Source organism: Saimiri boliviensis, chromosome X, assembly GCF_048565385.1.
Source record: "Saimiri boliviensis isolate mSaiBol1 chromosome X, mSaiBol1.pri, whole genome shotgun sequence".
In the NCBI taxonomy this organism is placed as follows: Eukaryota; Metazoa; Chordata; class Mammalia; order Primates; family Cebidae; genus Saimiri; species Saimiri boliviensis.
The window spans coordinates 100,528,032-100,543,486 of NC_133470.1; the positions used below are offsets into that span (position 1 = coordinate 100,528,032).

At 41.4% G+C, this 15,455-nt stretch overlaps 1 protein-coding gene across 6 annotated transcripts in view; it reads left to right on the forward strand.

Moving 5' to 3' along the window:
• The window catches only part of ARHGEF6 (Rac/Cdc42 guanine nucleotide exchange factor 6), a 114,625-nt gene extending 99,170 nt beyond the window's left edge, over positions 1-15,455 (forward strand). For 4 of the 6 annotated variants that reach the window (XM_003940734.4, XM_010351492.3, XM_010351494.3 and 1 more), the window contains 6 exons: positions 160-180; positions 1,404-1,497; positions 2,650-2,739; positions 5,662-5,761; positions 8,237-8,291; positions 9,590-15,455. In XM_003940734.4, the coding sequence (XP_003940783.1) occupies positions 160-180; positions 1,404-1,497; positions 2,650-2,739; positions 5,662-5,761; positions 8,237-8,291; positions 9,590-9,730 (501 nt within the window). In that variant the 3' untranslated portion in view covers positions 9,731-15,455. The remainder of the gene's footprint in view (positions 1-159; positions 181-1,403; positions 1,498-2,649; positions 2,740-5,661; positions 5,762-8,236; positions 8,292-9,589) is intronic. The other 2 variants (XM_010351491.3, XM_010351493.3) reach the window with 1 other exon arrangement.

Genomic DNA, 15,455 nt, shown 5'->3' on the forward strand with positions numbered 1-15,455 from the left:
CTGAAACTAATGTGGGAAATGTGATGATATTCCCTCTGTGTAATTTTTGATAACACTAACATTTCAAATGTTGTTTTAGAATTATTGATAAGTGGATTTGGTCATTATAACCATCGACCTCTCACGCTCATCTTCTCTTTCTTTACATATTCATTTTAGAGGATGTCTTATATCTTAAAGGTAAGGGTAGAACAATATCTTTGGCTTACAGTGACATCATAATACTGTGCTGTAACCTTTGATGAATGAAACTTTCCCTTATGCTTGTTTTGTCCCTTGTTATAATTGGTGGCTAAAATACGAAGATGCAATTCTGACATGTAAGTACTATGTTCAAAAAGCAGGCTCATGTGAAATACATATAAAAATGTCACAATGCCTTAAATGCCAATTTTCCTGTGTGTGTGTGTTTTTTTTAAATGCTGCTTTTTCTTGTTGTTTTTGTCACATGAGAATTTGTTATATCTGTCTTATTTCAAGTATAAGTACTGTGGCTAAGTGAAATAAATCAAGTTATTTGTTTCCTATATTTTAAGGTGCTATTAATAATTAATATGCATGCTTCATGTACACACATTGGCTGGAAAATTGGGATAAGGTGATCATGAGAGTTTTTTCCTAAGTCTAAGGTTCTAATCTGTTTACAGATTATTGGATTAAGGATTAAGGCTATTGACAATGAGTATCCCTTTTTTTGACCTGCTGGTTACTCATATGGCAAAAACAAATTCAATACATTTATTTTGTCTACTAGTTAAATACACGGCTATATATATATACATATACACACATATATATAGTTAAGCTTGGCTGTGGGTATGTTACTTCTAACCCAAAATTATTTATTAGGAAATCCTTTGTTTGGGTCTTCTCTCTGACTGAAGGAAAATGACTTTGTCTCTCTGCCTTAATTTTCCTGTCTCACAAATAGAAATTATATTCGTCTTTGTGGGACTGTTTCTGAGGCAAAATTATTTGAATGGCTTTGAAGTTCTTTGAAAAGTGATCAGTACTACATTAGTGGTTACGGTAGTTGTTTAATTCCCCTAAAACTTTATCAGTGGGAAATGTAAACTAAATTAGGAATACTATTGTGTTTCTAGGGTTGACACCCCTTACTTTCTCTGCAGATGGTTCCCTAAAGGCATTTGGGCTCCTGGAGAATCTGCCACATTTTCAGTAGGCACACTCCGCTCTTAGTCCCACCTCTGTGCAAATTAAGAGGACAATGTCATTGCCTCTGTTTTATTTAACCTTTTAGAGTTTATTGGAACCATTTTAATTGTGATGTACTCCTGAGATTGTCAAAATGAGAGAGAGGAATTCTATTTCATTTCATTAAAGCTTTTAAATTTGTTTTTGAGGGAGGATTTTAATTCATCAAGAAATCTCTATCCTTACAGGAGTCTAGTAAAAGTCCTAAAACAATGAAGAAGTTTCTTCATAAAAGGAAGACTGAGAGAAAACCATCAGAGGAGGAATATGCGATTAGGAAAAGTATGTGTTTTGTAAATTCTGAAAATTGTTTATGGATAAATTAACATGAGAATCTTCTTTTATGTGAGAATTTATTTGAAAACAGATGATTAGAGCAATTTTTTTCTTGACATTGTCTTTTACATATAAAGAATAATGCATGGAAGGCTTTGGTCACTTCTTAAACATTTGAATAAGCTTCTTACGGCTGCACTTCATGTCATCTTAGGCAGATGTCATCTGTATTATTCTCGTGTTGAATATTTTGCCTCACCTGGTTTAGAAGCTCTGAAGGGACCCATTTCCTATGGATACATTTTTTTCCCTCAGTTTCTGATGCTTGAGATATTTTTCTGTAGGGAGATAGACTAGACTCGAAGGCTGAAGTCCTTCCAGAAGTCCCATGCTCAGTTATGCTCTCAGTTCCTCAGGGAATCAGCCTGCCCACATCTAGAAACATGGCTTCATTTGGAGACAGACTGCAACGTCAGTCAGCCAGTTGATATGGACATATATGGCTATAAGATTGTGAACAAGGTACTTTGGGACACATGTGAAGGAGTGAGAAGTGTCTCAGAAAGAGGTGACAGAACTGTGTGTATCAGCTGGAAATATAGTTTGGATAAATCTTTGCTCCACTTCAGCTTTGGCATGCCCACCCCCCACCCCACACCTGGTTGTGCACATTGGCATGTTCACAGGGTGCTGCCATCCAGTCATTTCAAGAATGAGTTTGGAGTAGGGGAGAAGAGAGGAGGGAGAATGAGGGACTACATCAACTGGGTTAATGAGGGAAAGCTTCCTAAAGGTGAGCATTGAAATTTAAAGGAGAGGATGGCTGGGGTATACCAGTGGGAGCTAAACTAACACCTAAACTCAGTGCTGTGATTTCGGCCTCACTGAGACCACTGACAGAACCCCCACCCTTCCCAGTGTGGAGCTCTGGGCTTCAGGAGTACGCATCCCACTAAGCTGAGCTCACTGAAGCTGACTCCAAAGTTCCACAAGGATGCTATCATTCTTCTGCATCACCAGCGTTGGACAGCTCTTTCTCCTGCCTTTCACAAACTCTACTGGTCAGAGAAGCCAGTCCCAGACAGTGGAGTGGGCTGCATCATTTTGAGGGTCCAAAGGCATATATTTATGAAAAGTCACAATGAATTAATTTGACAGGTACAGCTGCTCTGGAAGAGGATGCTCAGATCCTTAAAGTGATTGAAGCCTACTGTACCAGCGCAAATTTTCAACAAGGCCACGGCTCAAGTAGGTTCCCCCAAACTACTTTCTCTAGTGAGTGACGTTTCTTCTTTACTACTTGGTGTCTCTTAGAAAAAGAGAGAAGCGATCTAGACGGGTTGCAGGGTGTGGAAAGCAGGTGACTTCGTGCAGAGGAGCGGTGCAGGACTGCATCTTTCAGATATGGTGGTTTTAGCTACCAAGCAGTTTGTTTACCCACTGTTGTTTTTCACCCAGAAATAGAGATGCAAGAGTAAAAGAGTTGGAGGTGATAGAAATGAAAAACAATTTTTAAAAGTTGTTCTCCTTTGAAGTACACAGATACCTTCACCAACACTAGTTAGGAATTAAAGAGCCCAGAGAGTTCCTGTGTCTGTGAACTGATGCTAATCTCTTCTTATAGGCAGATTTGGAAAGGAAGTCGAAATATTATCTTTGATCAGCTGCATATTTAAACGAGCAATGCTTCACCAAACTAAGTTTCAAAGTTGCTCTGAAAGTCTGGAAATGTAGCTACTTAGCAGAGGCTGTTCAAAATGTATCAAATTTATCAGGGAGTTATTAGGTTAGGGTATTTCCCTAAACAACTTTCAGGTTACAATCTGAAAGTGAGATAATATTTTCTGATTCATCCTTATACTTTTTAAAAGCAGGGTCACTTCAAATATGTGTTTTGTCTCCCATTATTATAGACATTCAGAATACCTTCTGTGAAGTTTTTGCATCTGCATAAGAAATGAATACTCCATAGTACTCCATTTTGGACAGCCAGTGACCAATCATTTGAATGTGGGAGGTGATGTCTTAGGTGCCTTGACATATTCTTTAAAAGTAATGCATTTCTAAGGCTGACATAAACAAAGTATTCTACTGGGCATGATGGCTCATGCCTGTAATCCCAGCGCTTTGGGAAACCAAGGTGGGCAGATACTTTGAGACCAGGAGTTCAAGACCAGCTTGGGCAACATGGCAAAACCCTGTCTCTACTAAAAACACAAAAGTTAGCAGGGTGTGATGGCACATACCTGTAGTCCCAGCTACTTGGGAGGCTGAGGCAGGAGAAACGCTTGAACCCAGGTGGCGGAGATTGCAGTGAGCTGAGATCGTGCCACTGCACTATAGCCTCGGTGACATAGTCAGACTCCATCTCAAAAAAAATGAAAAGGAAAGAAGGAAGGAAAGAAGGAAAGAAAGAGAAAGAAAAGAGAGAGGAAGGAAGGAGAAAGAAAGAGAAAGAAAAAGAAAGCAAGCAAGCATTCATTCAATGTGAAAGTTGACACATTTGGCCATAAAGAGAGGACTGTCACACTCTGCTTCACAGAGAAAACCTGGCTACGGCTTTGGGCATGTACAACTCTGATAACATGTTTCAAGGAGCCAGGAGAGGAAAGTGAGGGCAGTTTTTATTTTGAGAAATAGAAAAAGAGAGGGGGACAAGGAGATACCAGAAGCATCCCTTCTACAAAATCTGACCTCATCTCCTCCTCCCCCGCCTATTTTTACATTTGGCAGAGTGGATGAGTCTGCATCTGGGAGGTGCAGCCAGATGCTCTGGCTTAAAAAGACGCAACTGCACCCTTGCTCCCTGGTCAACCTTTTACACGTGGAAGATGTCTGGCACTGTGCTTGTCACACAGCAGACCATTTAGCATCATGGTGACCTCCTATCCTCTGTCCCTCTCTAACCAGAAGTCCCGTTTCTCTAGAACTGACTGCCCTTGGCTCTTACTGCATTCACCCGGTCATTCAGTCAGTTTGCTTTTCACTTATATTCGTCCCTTGTTATCTGCAGGAAATTGGTTCCAGGACCCCCAGAGATAACTAAATCTCAGGATGCTCAAGTCCCTAATGTAAAATGGTGGAGTATTTGCATATCACCTCCGTACACCTTCCCATATATTTTAAATCATCTTTAGATTGCTTAGCATAACTAATAAATGTAAATGCTAAGTAAATGGTTGTTATACTGCATTGGGTTTTAAATTTGTATTTTTAAAATTTTTTTCTGGATATTTTCAATGCATGATTGGTTGAATCTGCAGGTGTGAAACTCATAGATATGGGGGGGGCGGTCACATGTATTAAGCACATACAAAGTGCTAGGCCCTGGAGAAGGCAGAGACACATCTCACCTCAAAAGGAGGTGGTCAAGTGAAGGCAGTGAGTGCGCACACCTCTGAGGGAACTTGGCCTAAAAGAGAGGAGGCCAGTGGCTCAAGGAGACCAAAGATTGAGCACTTGAGCTTGAGAGGAAGGATCAGAGTGAGGGAGGTGGAGGAGAGCTGTTTGGTTGGGCCCCCATGCCTGTTCTGTCACCTCTTCTGTCCCAGAGCCTGGAGACACTCTGAGCAGAGGGCACCTACATCTTCACTGATGGCAGGATAATCTCCAAACCCCACTCCACCCTTGATTTAAATGGTCTTAGGAGACATACGTACCTTAACCCATAAGACTGTAAAGAGAACAAATGAGGTGATGATGCCTCTGAGGTCCTTTAAGCACATTGTGTCTCAGTGCAGTGCTACTATCAGCCTGACTTTTACTACAGTGAGAGAACACCATAGTGTAGGATGTAGTGTGTCCTTCCCTGGAGATTTGCAGGGAAGCGTGATCACTGGTCAGCTTTTTGCTCTAGAGGAGGCAAAACAGGAAAGAATGGAGGTCTTGGTTGAGGATAGATATTGCAGGGGCTCTTCCACATTAGTTTTCTGAATACAAAATGCTCCCCACCTCGGGAAGATTAAATCAATGTATCTGGCCATTTAGAATTTCTCATGTCAGGAAAATTTAATCAGCAAATGATGGGTGACTGCCCTCTGGGTGTAATACAGCAACATGCTATGAACAAAGACCCTTCTATAACAACAGTGGAAAGGAACTAATACCCACTATGTCTACTCTTCACTGCTAACTCTCCCTCCTCCTTCGTCTTGCAACCCTTACTTGTAGGTACTCGAAAAGATTCCATTCCACAAGTCCTACTCCCTGAGGAAGAGAAACTCATCATTGAAGAAACCAGAAGCAACGGCCAAACCATCATGGAAGAAAAGTGAGTAGAGCAGGCAAAAACCTTGCCTGGTTTGTCTGGGGGTTGGCAAGAAGGTCTGGCAGGACGGTGGGGCTCCTGGAGAGTGTATGACGGACAACCCCTCCTTATCTGGGAATGTGGCCTGCTTTGGGAGATTTGAGAGGGCTGCCCAGTCACAAAAGGAAGGGGGAAGGAAAGGCAGAGGTGACAGAACCCTCCAGGGCAGCTCCGGCTGTCAGCTGCCCCTGTAGCCAGCTCCCCATTCCAGTAAACTGCTTCTGAGCACATGCGAACATCAGTGCTCTGGATGAGTTTAGGAGGTGGCTGGGAATTCCAGTCACAGAACCGATTTCTTTGCCCAGAGAGATACCACTCACACATTTTGAGTCAGAGCTGTGCTTTCACATATTTGACATCATTTAAAATCCTACAGCAATCCGGTTAGAGAAGCATTACTCTCACCACTGTTACAGATAAAGAAACTGAGGTGCAGGAAGTTCGGGAAATTATGTCTCTGGCTTACCTTTCCACAGTAGTGTGTGTGACCTAATGGGGGAAAATCAGGTTAAGTACCTTCTGGCTCATAAAGTTAACACAAAGTAGCCAAATAATTTGTCTAAACCTGAGTCATTTCTGAAGTCAGGCCTGTATTTGCATAGGACAGCATATTTCAAGGTGCTTGGCATTGTCAATGCGTTTTACATCTGGTGTGTGAAGTGATACAGAAAAATGGTAAAGCACTTGGGATCAAGCAAAAAACAGTGCTGGTTCAACTCCCAATTCTGCTACTCATTAGCTGTGTGACCTGGGGCAAGTTGCTTCACCTCTCTGTGCCTCACGTTCCTCATCTGTAAAATAAGGATGATGGTAATGCTTTCAGTGTTATTGTGAGGTTAAAAGAAATAAGTATAAAGGCTAGCACTCAATAATGATAGTTAAACTCATTTTTATTATAACTATATTCATTCTTACAACTTTGTGAGGTTTTTAGAAAATGCGCTACTATACCCATTTTACATGTAAAGAAACTAAGACTGTGAGAGGATCAGAAGGAAACTGGTTCCCAGAGAACAGAGGACTAGTAAGTGGCAGGATCAGAACCGAAAGTTAGATCCCCAAAATCTTTATCAAGGAGGAGACCCAGAGAGGAAAAGGCTGTTTCACAACCTAAACAGGGTAATTCATCCTTTTTGGGGTAACATATGGTCGGGCTATTCCAGAAAAAATCCCTCTGACTTTGTGTCACGTGCAGTCAGAGAACTGAGAAGGGCAATGTCACAGCACAGATATTGTAGAATGGGCAGTCTTGTGATATCACTCATTATATGATAGGTGATGTTCATTCCTGCTCTAAAGCTAGGGAAATCAAAACCTTATGATGGGAATTGAAAACATCAAACTGCTAAAAACAGAGAGTAGAATGGTGGTTTCTAGGGACTGAGGGGAAAGGGGAAATGGGGGGATATTAGTCATAGGTATGCAGAATGAATACGTTCTGGACAACTAATGTACAGCATGTTGATTACATTTGGCCATCTGCCTGTGTGGGCTCTGGATCTATGGATTCAACCAACCTCAGATTTAAAAAAATTCCGAGACAAATAGATGGCTGTATCTGTATTGAACATGTACAGATTTTTTCATACCTAATAAAGTTTTTCTTTTTCCATCTTTGTTGAGGGATAGTTGGCAAAGGTGTACAATGTGATGTCTTGATATATGTATGCACTGTGTTATACCATATTGTTTATTCCTAAATAAAATGATAAACAACTATTTACATAGCATTTACATTGTATTAGGTATGATAAATAATCGAGATATGATTTAAAGCATATGGGAAAGTTGCATAGCTTATATGCAAATACTATGCCATTTTATATTCAGGACTTGAGCATCTGTGGATTTTGGTATCCATGGTGTCCTTGAACCAATAACCTGTGGATACAAAGGGAAGGAAGACTGTATAGTTTATAATGAAGTATAAGAGTGTAGATTTTGCTAAGAGTGTAGATTTTGAGTGTTTCTACCACACACGTACAAAAGGTAACTATGTGAGGAGATGGATATGTTAATTAGCTTGATTCTGGTGACCACTTATATCTTGATATATCAAGACAACACATTGTACACCTTTGTCAATTATCCCTCAACCAAGCTGGAAAAAAAAAAAAAAAAAAAAAAAAAAAAACCCTTTGTGATGGGCCTTGGTCTCTTGTATTTTGTTCACCCAGGCTGGGAAGTGAGTAGAAAAGGAGGAGGGAAGTATAGAAAAAGTGTAATGACATTGCCTTTAGCTAAGCATGTGTGGTGGTGGTTGTTCCTCCATCAAAATAATGAAGATAGAGACCATTCAGAGCAGTACCATTCCTGATCAGCTAGAAAGTCCACTGTTTTTCAGGATCTGTATTCTTGTAAAGTGGTTTTTATTGTCAAATATTTTAACAGTACGTCAATGCAAGCCATTTGTCTCTGAATTTTATCTTTATGTTCTAGGAGCCTTGTTGATACTGTTTACGCCTTGAAGGACGAAGTCAAAGAACTGAAGCAGGTAATAAAATATAAAAGTCATTTTCTCAGATAACAAAACCGTTGTCTTTTCCTTGACTCACAGCGGTCATGCTGTCAGGGAGGGCCTAGGAGCAAGGTGGTGAGGGGGGGATTTTTATTTTCCTTGTGTCATCAATGTAGGTTTTGTTGATTTTATAATGTAGCCTTGAATTTAAATTTATGATACTTGCTGATATTTCTATGTAGTAGTTCACAATAGAGTCCCAAAGCTAGTTACAACTTTCCTATTCTCTGACATCCATAAACAGACCTTAAGAAAAGACTAGTCATTCATGAGTGTGTAAGTGTAAAGAGAACCACTAATTATTGTTTGTGGGCTTTTCTGCCGATGTGGTCCATTGCTCCATGACACACACTGTGCCTTGTGTGTGAGGACTGACTGTATCGGGTGACAGAGTGAAGGATGGATGGCAGGGGAGAGAGCCCAGGGACTGAAAGACCACTTAGGAGGTTCTTACAAAAGTCAGGGTGAGACATGTCAAAGTCCTGAACTGAGGCAGGGCAATGAGGCTGGGAAAGAGGAGAACGAATGTAAAGCATGGGGCATTGTAGAGTTTGAACATATGGATGAGGATAGTGTGATTTTGAGATTAAGAAAGAGCCAGGGATTAAAGATGAAGTTTATTTCCTGGGTGTCCAGTTGCATATGGTAGTGCCCTTCATGGAGATCAGGAACCACAGGAGGAGGAGAAGTTTAGGGTGTTGAGAGAGATACTGAGTTCACTTTAGGACCTGAAGAGTTTGAGGTGCTTGTGACATATCTAGGTGGAAATACCAAGCTGCTGCCAGGTAATCTCAGGTACATGAAAGGATCACTTAAGCCCGGGAGTTTGAGGCTAGAGTGAGTTATGATTGCGTCACTACTCTCCAGCCTAGAGAGAGTGAGACCCCCGTCTCTTAATAATAATAATAATAATAATAATAATAATAATAATAATAATACCAAGCTGGCATTTGAGATTGTAGACCTGGTTCTCAGGAGACAAGATCCGTACCAGAGATATTTGGGAGTCCTCTTAATAGACACTTGGTTTGAAAGAGAAGCGACACTAAGTAGTGAGTCAAATTAGAAGAGGGTCAGGGCAGGGAAGAAGAATCCAAAAGGCTTCCCAGAGACAGGCAGGAGAATAGACGGGCTGCTTTGTCATAGATGCTGAGGGAGGGGAGGTTGAGGAAGGAAAGGTAGTCAGTGATGAAAGCTGCCCAGAGGATGAGCAGGAGGAGCCCTGGGACGGGCCCCCCTCTGTTTGGTCATCAACAAATCTTTCCCCATCATAGGAAAATAAAAGAATGAAACAATGCCTGGAAGAAGAATTGAAGTCAAGAAAGGACCTAGAAAAGCTGGTGCGGAGGCTTTTGAAGCAAACAGATGAGTGTATTCGAGCCGAGTCCACTAGCAAGACCTCGATTCTTCCATAACCATCACTGTGCCACCGGGCGGAGTGTGCCTTCAGGGCATCTTGAAATGTGCCTCTGAATGATTTGACCCAGTTTGCTCACTTCTTTGGCTTTTGTTTTGTGTTTGAGTCTGTATCTCCCCCTCTCTCTTCCCTTTCTCTCTCGTGTGTGTGTGTGTGTGCGTGTGTGCACGCGCACGCACACGCATGTGTGCACACACGAATGCTTGGGCATTTTTGCTGTTTGGTTGTTCATTTTTTTTTCAACAGGGGAAAAAGCAGAAGGTGGTGGTAGAAATGACTCCAGAGTCTTTTCGATTCAGTAAGAAAAGGAAAGGGAACTCGGGCCAATTACTTAAAGGGTCTTCAGATTGCCTTCAGTTCACAGTGCCTCTGCAACAGCCATTACCCTCAGGTCGCATTGTTTGGGGGGCTGGCTGCCCTTGCAAAGCAGCTGGCCAAGGCTTATTAAATGTGAGCCCAACTTTTCCCCCTAGTGCTTTCCTCTGCCTGCAAGCCTGTTAGTACCTAATTTACTGAAGGCAAATCTTCCAGAGCTATGGCTAGAGTAAGATGAAAGACAAACACATTTGCCCAATGAGCCAGCTGCCCTTCCTTAGACCATCACACGATACCCCTCAATCACAGGTTTTAAAATTACTGCCCTGTGTTGTCTATAAAACCAAGAAAACTGTAGTACCCTTATTCCTTTTGTGTTGTGTACATTGTAACTCAGGGGGCAGAAGCTCTGGTCACCCACACCAACACCAAATCTATCAGCAAATCCTATTGGACAATCCTCCCTTTCAGTAGCAGAGTTGAATGCCTTTTCCCATTGCATGATAGGTTTCTTTCCCTCACCTTCTGCCTAGTGTGTAAGTTTTCTATTTCCCCAGTGCTTTTAGCCAACTGTACCAAGTGGTGTGTAAACTAGTATGTATGTGCTTCGCTTACTTTTTTAAAAATGTAGTTAGACTGTGAGCAGTTACTTTATGTACATTGCATATTCAAACTGTGACCTTTTTTCCTTCAAAACTATCTGCATTAAGGAGATATCGTGCCCTAGTAGACAGCTTTCATTCACTTTATACTCTCTCTTCTATGCTGTGAGAAATTGTAATATTCATCGGCCTCTTTGGGTGGGACTCTAAGCAGTATTTGAAGAAATATGCTTCTGGTCCAATTTGTATATCCAGAACCAAAGGACCCTTCTAGTTGTGCTGGATTATTTGGGACTGATTAACTCAAGTTGCTCATTGAATCAAACCATCCACTTTATCCCAGAAACTAGCACTGTGAGAAACCAGGTTTAGAAGAGAGTCACAGAACAGCACACATCCAAATTCAGCACCATTGAAAGTTGGCCTAAGGCTGAGTGCAACTCACCCTCCCTCCCCCAAAGACAAGAGAAATTTGGCCAGATGGGGAAGGTCACTGGTAAGTGAGGCCAAAGTGCTGATCAAAATTGCCTTTACAATATATTTGAGGGATGCCTATAAATGTGGGTTTTGCAAATGTTGTTTAGAAACCAAACTTGAAGGCAGGCATGGTGGCCCACGCTTGTGGTCCCAGCTACTCAGGAAGCTGAGGTGGGAGGATCATTTGAGCCCAGGAGGTGAAGGCTTCAGTAAGCTGTGATGACACCAGTGCACTCCAGCTGGGGTGACAGAGAGACACCCCTGTCTCTGAAAAAACAAAACTTGAAGTTTGAAACCCCCAGCTTGCTGAGGAGCCCTTTATCTTTTTGGTACTGAGAGTCTCAGTGTCCCGTAGCTATGTGGTACAGGGCTGTTGTCTGCTTGCTGCACAGCAGAAATTGCACCATCCACAGGAAATGAAGTATTCTTGCAGTCTAACATCAGCCAAACACACACAGCCGTGTTTGGGAGCTGAAGCATAAAGAAATTTCTAGGAATGGCTGTTGTTCTGTTTTTAAGCACAGCTGTTTAAATATAACATCCTTCACTTAAAAATTAAAAACATCATCACCGCTACCACCACCAGTGACAACATCAACACAGATCTTCACATCTGCCCATTCTGTGGTTAGTCAGTGGCTTGCAATAAGTGTGCAAACCGTATCTATAGGAAACATTTTTGTGATTCTGAAATACTTTAGTTGATTGCTGAAAATATTGAAGGGTCTTCATTTTACAGTGATGTGTACATATGCATGTTTTGGGGACGTGGCCCTTCTGAAGAGGGGCCTTCAGTACTCTGGATAACAAAGCTTGTGTGGTGTGGTAACCACGCTTACACACTAAACAATAATATAAAGGAAATGAAGCCATGTTAACCTGAGAGCAGTGTCTCCATAGTTGTGTTGTTTACAATACTCTACAAATGGGGTCCTGTTGCCCTGTAATTAAACTGCTGCCCTTAGAGGCCTTTCAGTTCCTTTTCTGTCCTGTCCCTTCTTAACACAAGCTCAAATTTTCTAACTTGTTTTTATTTTGAAGACTTTTAAAATGGACATTTTCAATACATAAAAATAAACAGTGCTTTATAAAAATAAGTCTTTTGCTTCTTTTTTTGCTAGCCGGTGTGCAGAAAGATTTTTTGTGCTGTGTCAGCTTCTTCTCCCATTTCCCTCATTAGCTAGTCTGCTCTCACCAAGCCCTCTAGCCAGTCTCAACTTTTTTCACTCAGAGCAGATGACATTTGCTCCCTACTTTACAGAGATAATACATGCCATAAGATAGAACCTTCATTAACTTCTCTACGTCTCTTCTGGCCCAAACCTATAAACTATATCTCTGCTCACCATTTGCTTTCCAATATTAGAGAAAGACGTATTTTCCTGCTCAAGATTGTCCCTTGATATTTATTCCTGTCCTGATTCCTCTTTGATTTTGGCAGGATTTTGTCAATCAGTGATAATCCTATATTTTGACCACAGTTGGAATGCTAGTGTTAGCACGCAGGATGAAAATATTCGTTCCACTTAAAGATTGATGAGGTGGAAATTATCTGCTGTTCCACATGCATTCCTATCCCTTTTCTGTTTCTTCATTTCCCAGACTCCCTTGCAGCTAGGGTTATGGATAAAATGTGGTTCAGATACGTGTTCACTTCTGCCAACAAAATTTGGAAGGCTTAAGTTGGGCAGAGGCTGTCTTCTCAGGGTTTGGCGGCCAGCAGGCAATTCCAAAGATGTATTTGTGGCTTCTGTGCCCCATATTCAGGTGTGTCTCTTCACAGCTTTGTGAGTGAGAGATTGCAGTGGTGGCAGCAGCCTCCTAATATGTGGATCACAACTGTGTTGATATGACCTTGAAATCGTTAGTCCAGTGGCACCCTCCTGACTTCCCCTGACTTCCACTTCTCTGCCCCAGTTGTTTTGTAGACACCTAATTACCTTTCTGCCTGAGATATCTTCAGTGGTTTATTATTCCTGCTCTGAGCCAATAGATAGAACATTGCACTCCATGTGTGCTACGCACTGTGCTAAGTGGTTTACATGATTAAGCTCATGAAAGCCTCACAACAACCTTATTAAGTATTTGCTATTGTTATCTCTGCTTACAAATGAACAGAGGCACAGAGATGTTGAGCAACATGCTAGTACATGGTGGAATTGGGATTTGAAACCCTAGTCTGTCTACTTCTCGGACCCATGCTCTCTCCATCACATAGCCTCCTTTGTACTTGGTACCTGCTAAAGTTCCTACCTCAGCCATCCCCCTTTGTGAAGACACCATTAAGCTTGTAATTGACAAATCCATGGGTTTTTCAATCCTCATCTTGAAGTCTCTGCAGTATTGACCCTTGACTTCTTGATGAATCTCTCCCTCCTTGATTTTCATCAGCCCACACTTTCTTGGCATTCATTTAGTCACCCCTGTCTCCTTTGCTGGACTTGCCTCCTTGGCCTGTCCCCTGAACATTGCTGATCCTCTTTTCCTCATCTCTTCCATTCTATAGCTTATTCCTGGACAACCTTGTCTATCTTCATAACTTTATTTATCAGAATGCAGATGACTCCCATGTCCACAGTTTTCCATTCTGACTTTTCTCCTGATCTCCAGACCCATGGATGCAACTACTTTATAGATAACTCAGTGGAACTGCAGGAGTCGGAAAGGGAAAAATAACTACATATTTAACTGGTTTCCCTGAAAGTTGCTGAATTGCTTGAAGAATTATTCAGAGGAGTGTGAAAGTGTGGTATGGAAGGGGAAGGTTTGTGTGCTAATGCCCATTAGACTAAGAATCAATGGTCATTGTCTTTTAAACAAACATTCCTAAATATAGAACTTCTCAAACCTACTGAAAAATTTGGCGACCTGAAGACCCCAGTGCTTAACAGTTTTTGACAATTAAACTATACCACAAAAAAAGAGTCTTTGCCATCCACAGGTCTACTGTAATGTTTGCCCTTCCCTCATTCGCTTCCTTCCTTCCTTCCTTCCTTCCTTCCTTCCTTCCTTCCTTCCTTCCTTCCTTCCTTCCTTCCTTTCTTTTTCTTTTTCTTTCTTTCTGGTTTCACTTTGCTTCACATTGCGTGTGGTCTTTGATTTAGTACATGAGCCAGGCCTCTTATGTGTACCTGGGTTGTCAGGCATTCTCCTTGGTATCAGAGGTTTCAGTCCTTTAAGATAGCAACCTTTCCACTTGCACCATTGATTGCAGACCAGTGTGCTGGGGACCATGTAGAGACCCACCTTAGTGCTCCTTACATGATGATCTTCTCCAGAAAGGAGATTCTGCTGGGGACTTTCTGTGGACAATCTCACTGCATCTTGGCTCACTGCAACCTCCTGCTCCCAGATTCAAGTGATTATCCTGCCTCAGCCTTCCGAGTAGCTGGGATTATAGGCACGTGCCACTGTAACAGGCTAATTTTTGTATTTTTAGTAGAGACAGGGTTTCACTATGCTGGCCAGGCTAGTCTTGAACTCCTGACCTCAAGTGATCCACCTGCCTTGGCCTCCCAAAGTGCTGGGATTACAGGCGTGAGCCATCATGACTGGCCCAGCATGTCTTCTTTATATTCCCACTTTACAGATGTGGACATTGAGGACTAGAAGAGGTGAAATGACTTGCCTGTATTTATAAAGCTGGTTAATAGTGGAGCCTAGATTAAGACTATATCTGTCTGACTCCAGATTTAACTACTACAGTACAATGAGAATTTCTGGTTTTGTTTTATTTTGTTTTAATGGGGATGTGGTTCACAGAGAAAAAGAACATAAAAATCATACTTAGTTCTATGTTTCTGTGTCTCAGAGTACTTCAGACTACTTTAAAAGCCTAAAGCAATGCAGCTCCCAACACAGTGGCATTGAGTCCTGTGAAAATAGTTGAATGTAGCACAGAATGTATTCCCTCCTGAAGCCCCAAAGTTTACATGTCATTTCCGTTTAAGTGGGGACGCCCCTGTACTGACAGCTTGCTAGAGCACACTGCATTTTGTGGTCATTTGCTAACCATTAAGTAACAGAGGCAGTAATATTTTATCCTTTGTTTATTTTCTCTTTATCTAGAAACAAAACTTATTGGGTAGTTCCAACATTCCCATCCTCCCCGTTAAGATAAAAGGCAGAAGTGACATGTTTATAAAAATGGAACCAAATTAGATAATTTATGATCAGGCTATTACAGGTAAATCAGAAATGTACGCGAGGCTTTTTCATATAAGGAAAATGCTGAAAATGTTCAATTGAAGTTTGGAACAAACATATATTATTTTGTAAATTATCATGAAATGTAATATAATAAAAACATATTATCTATTTTTATCTACA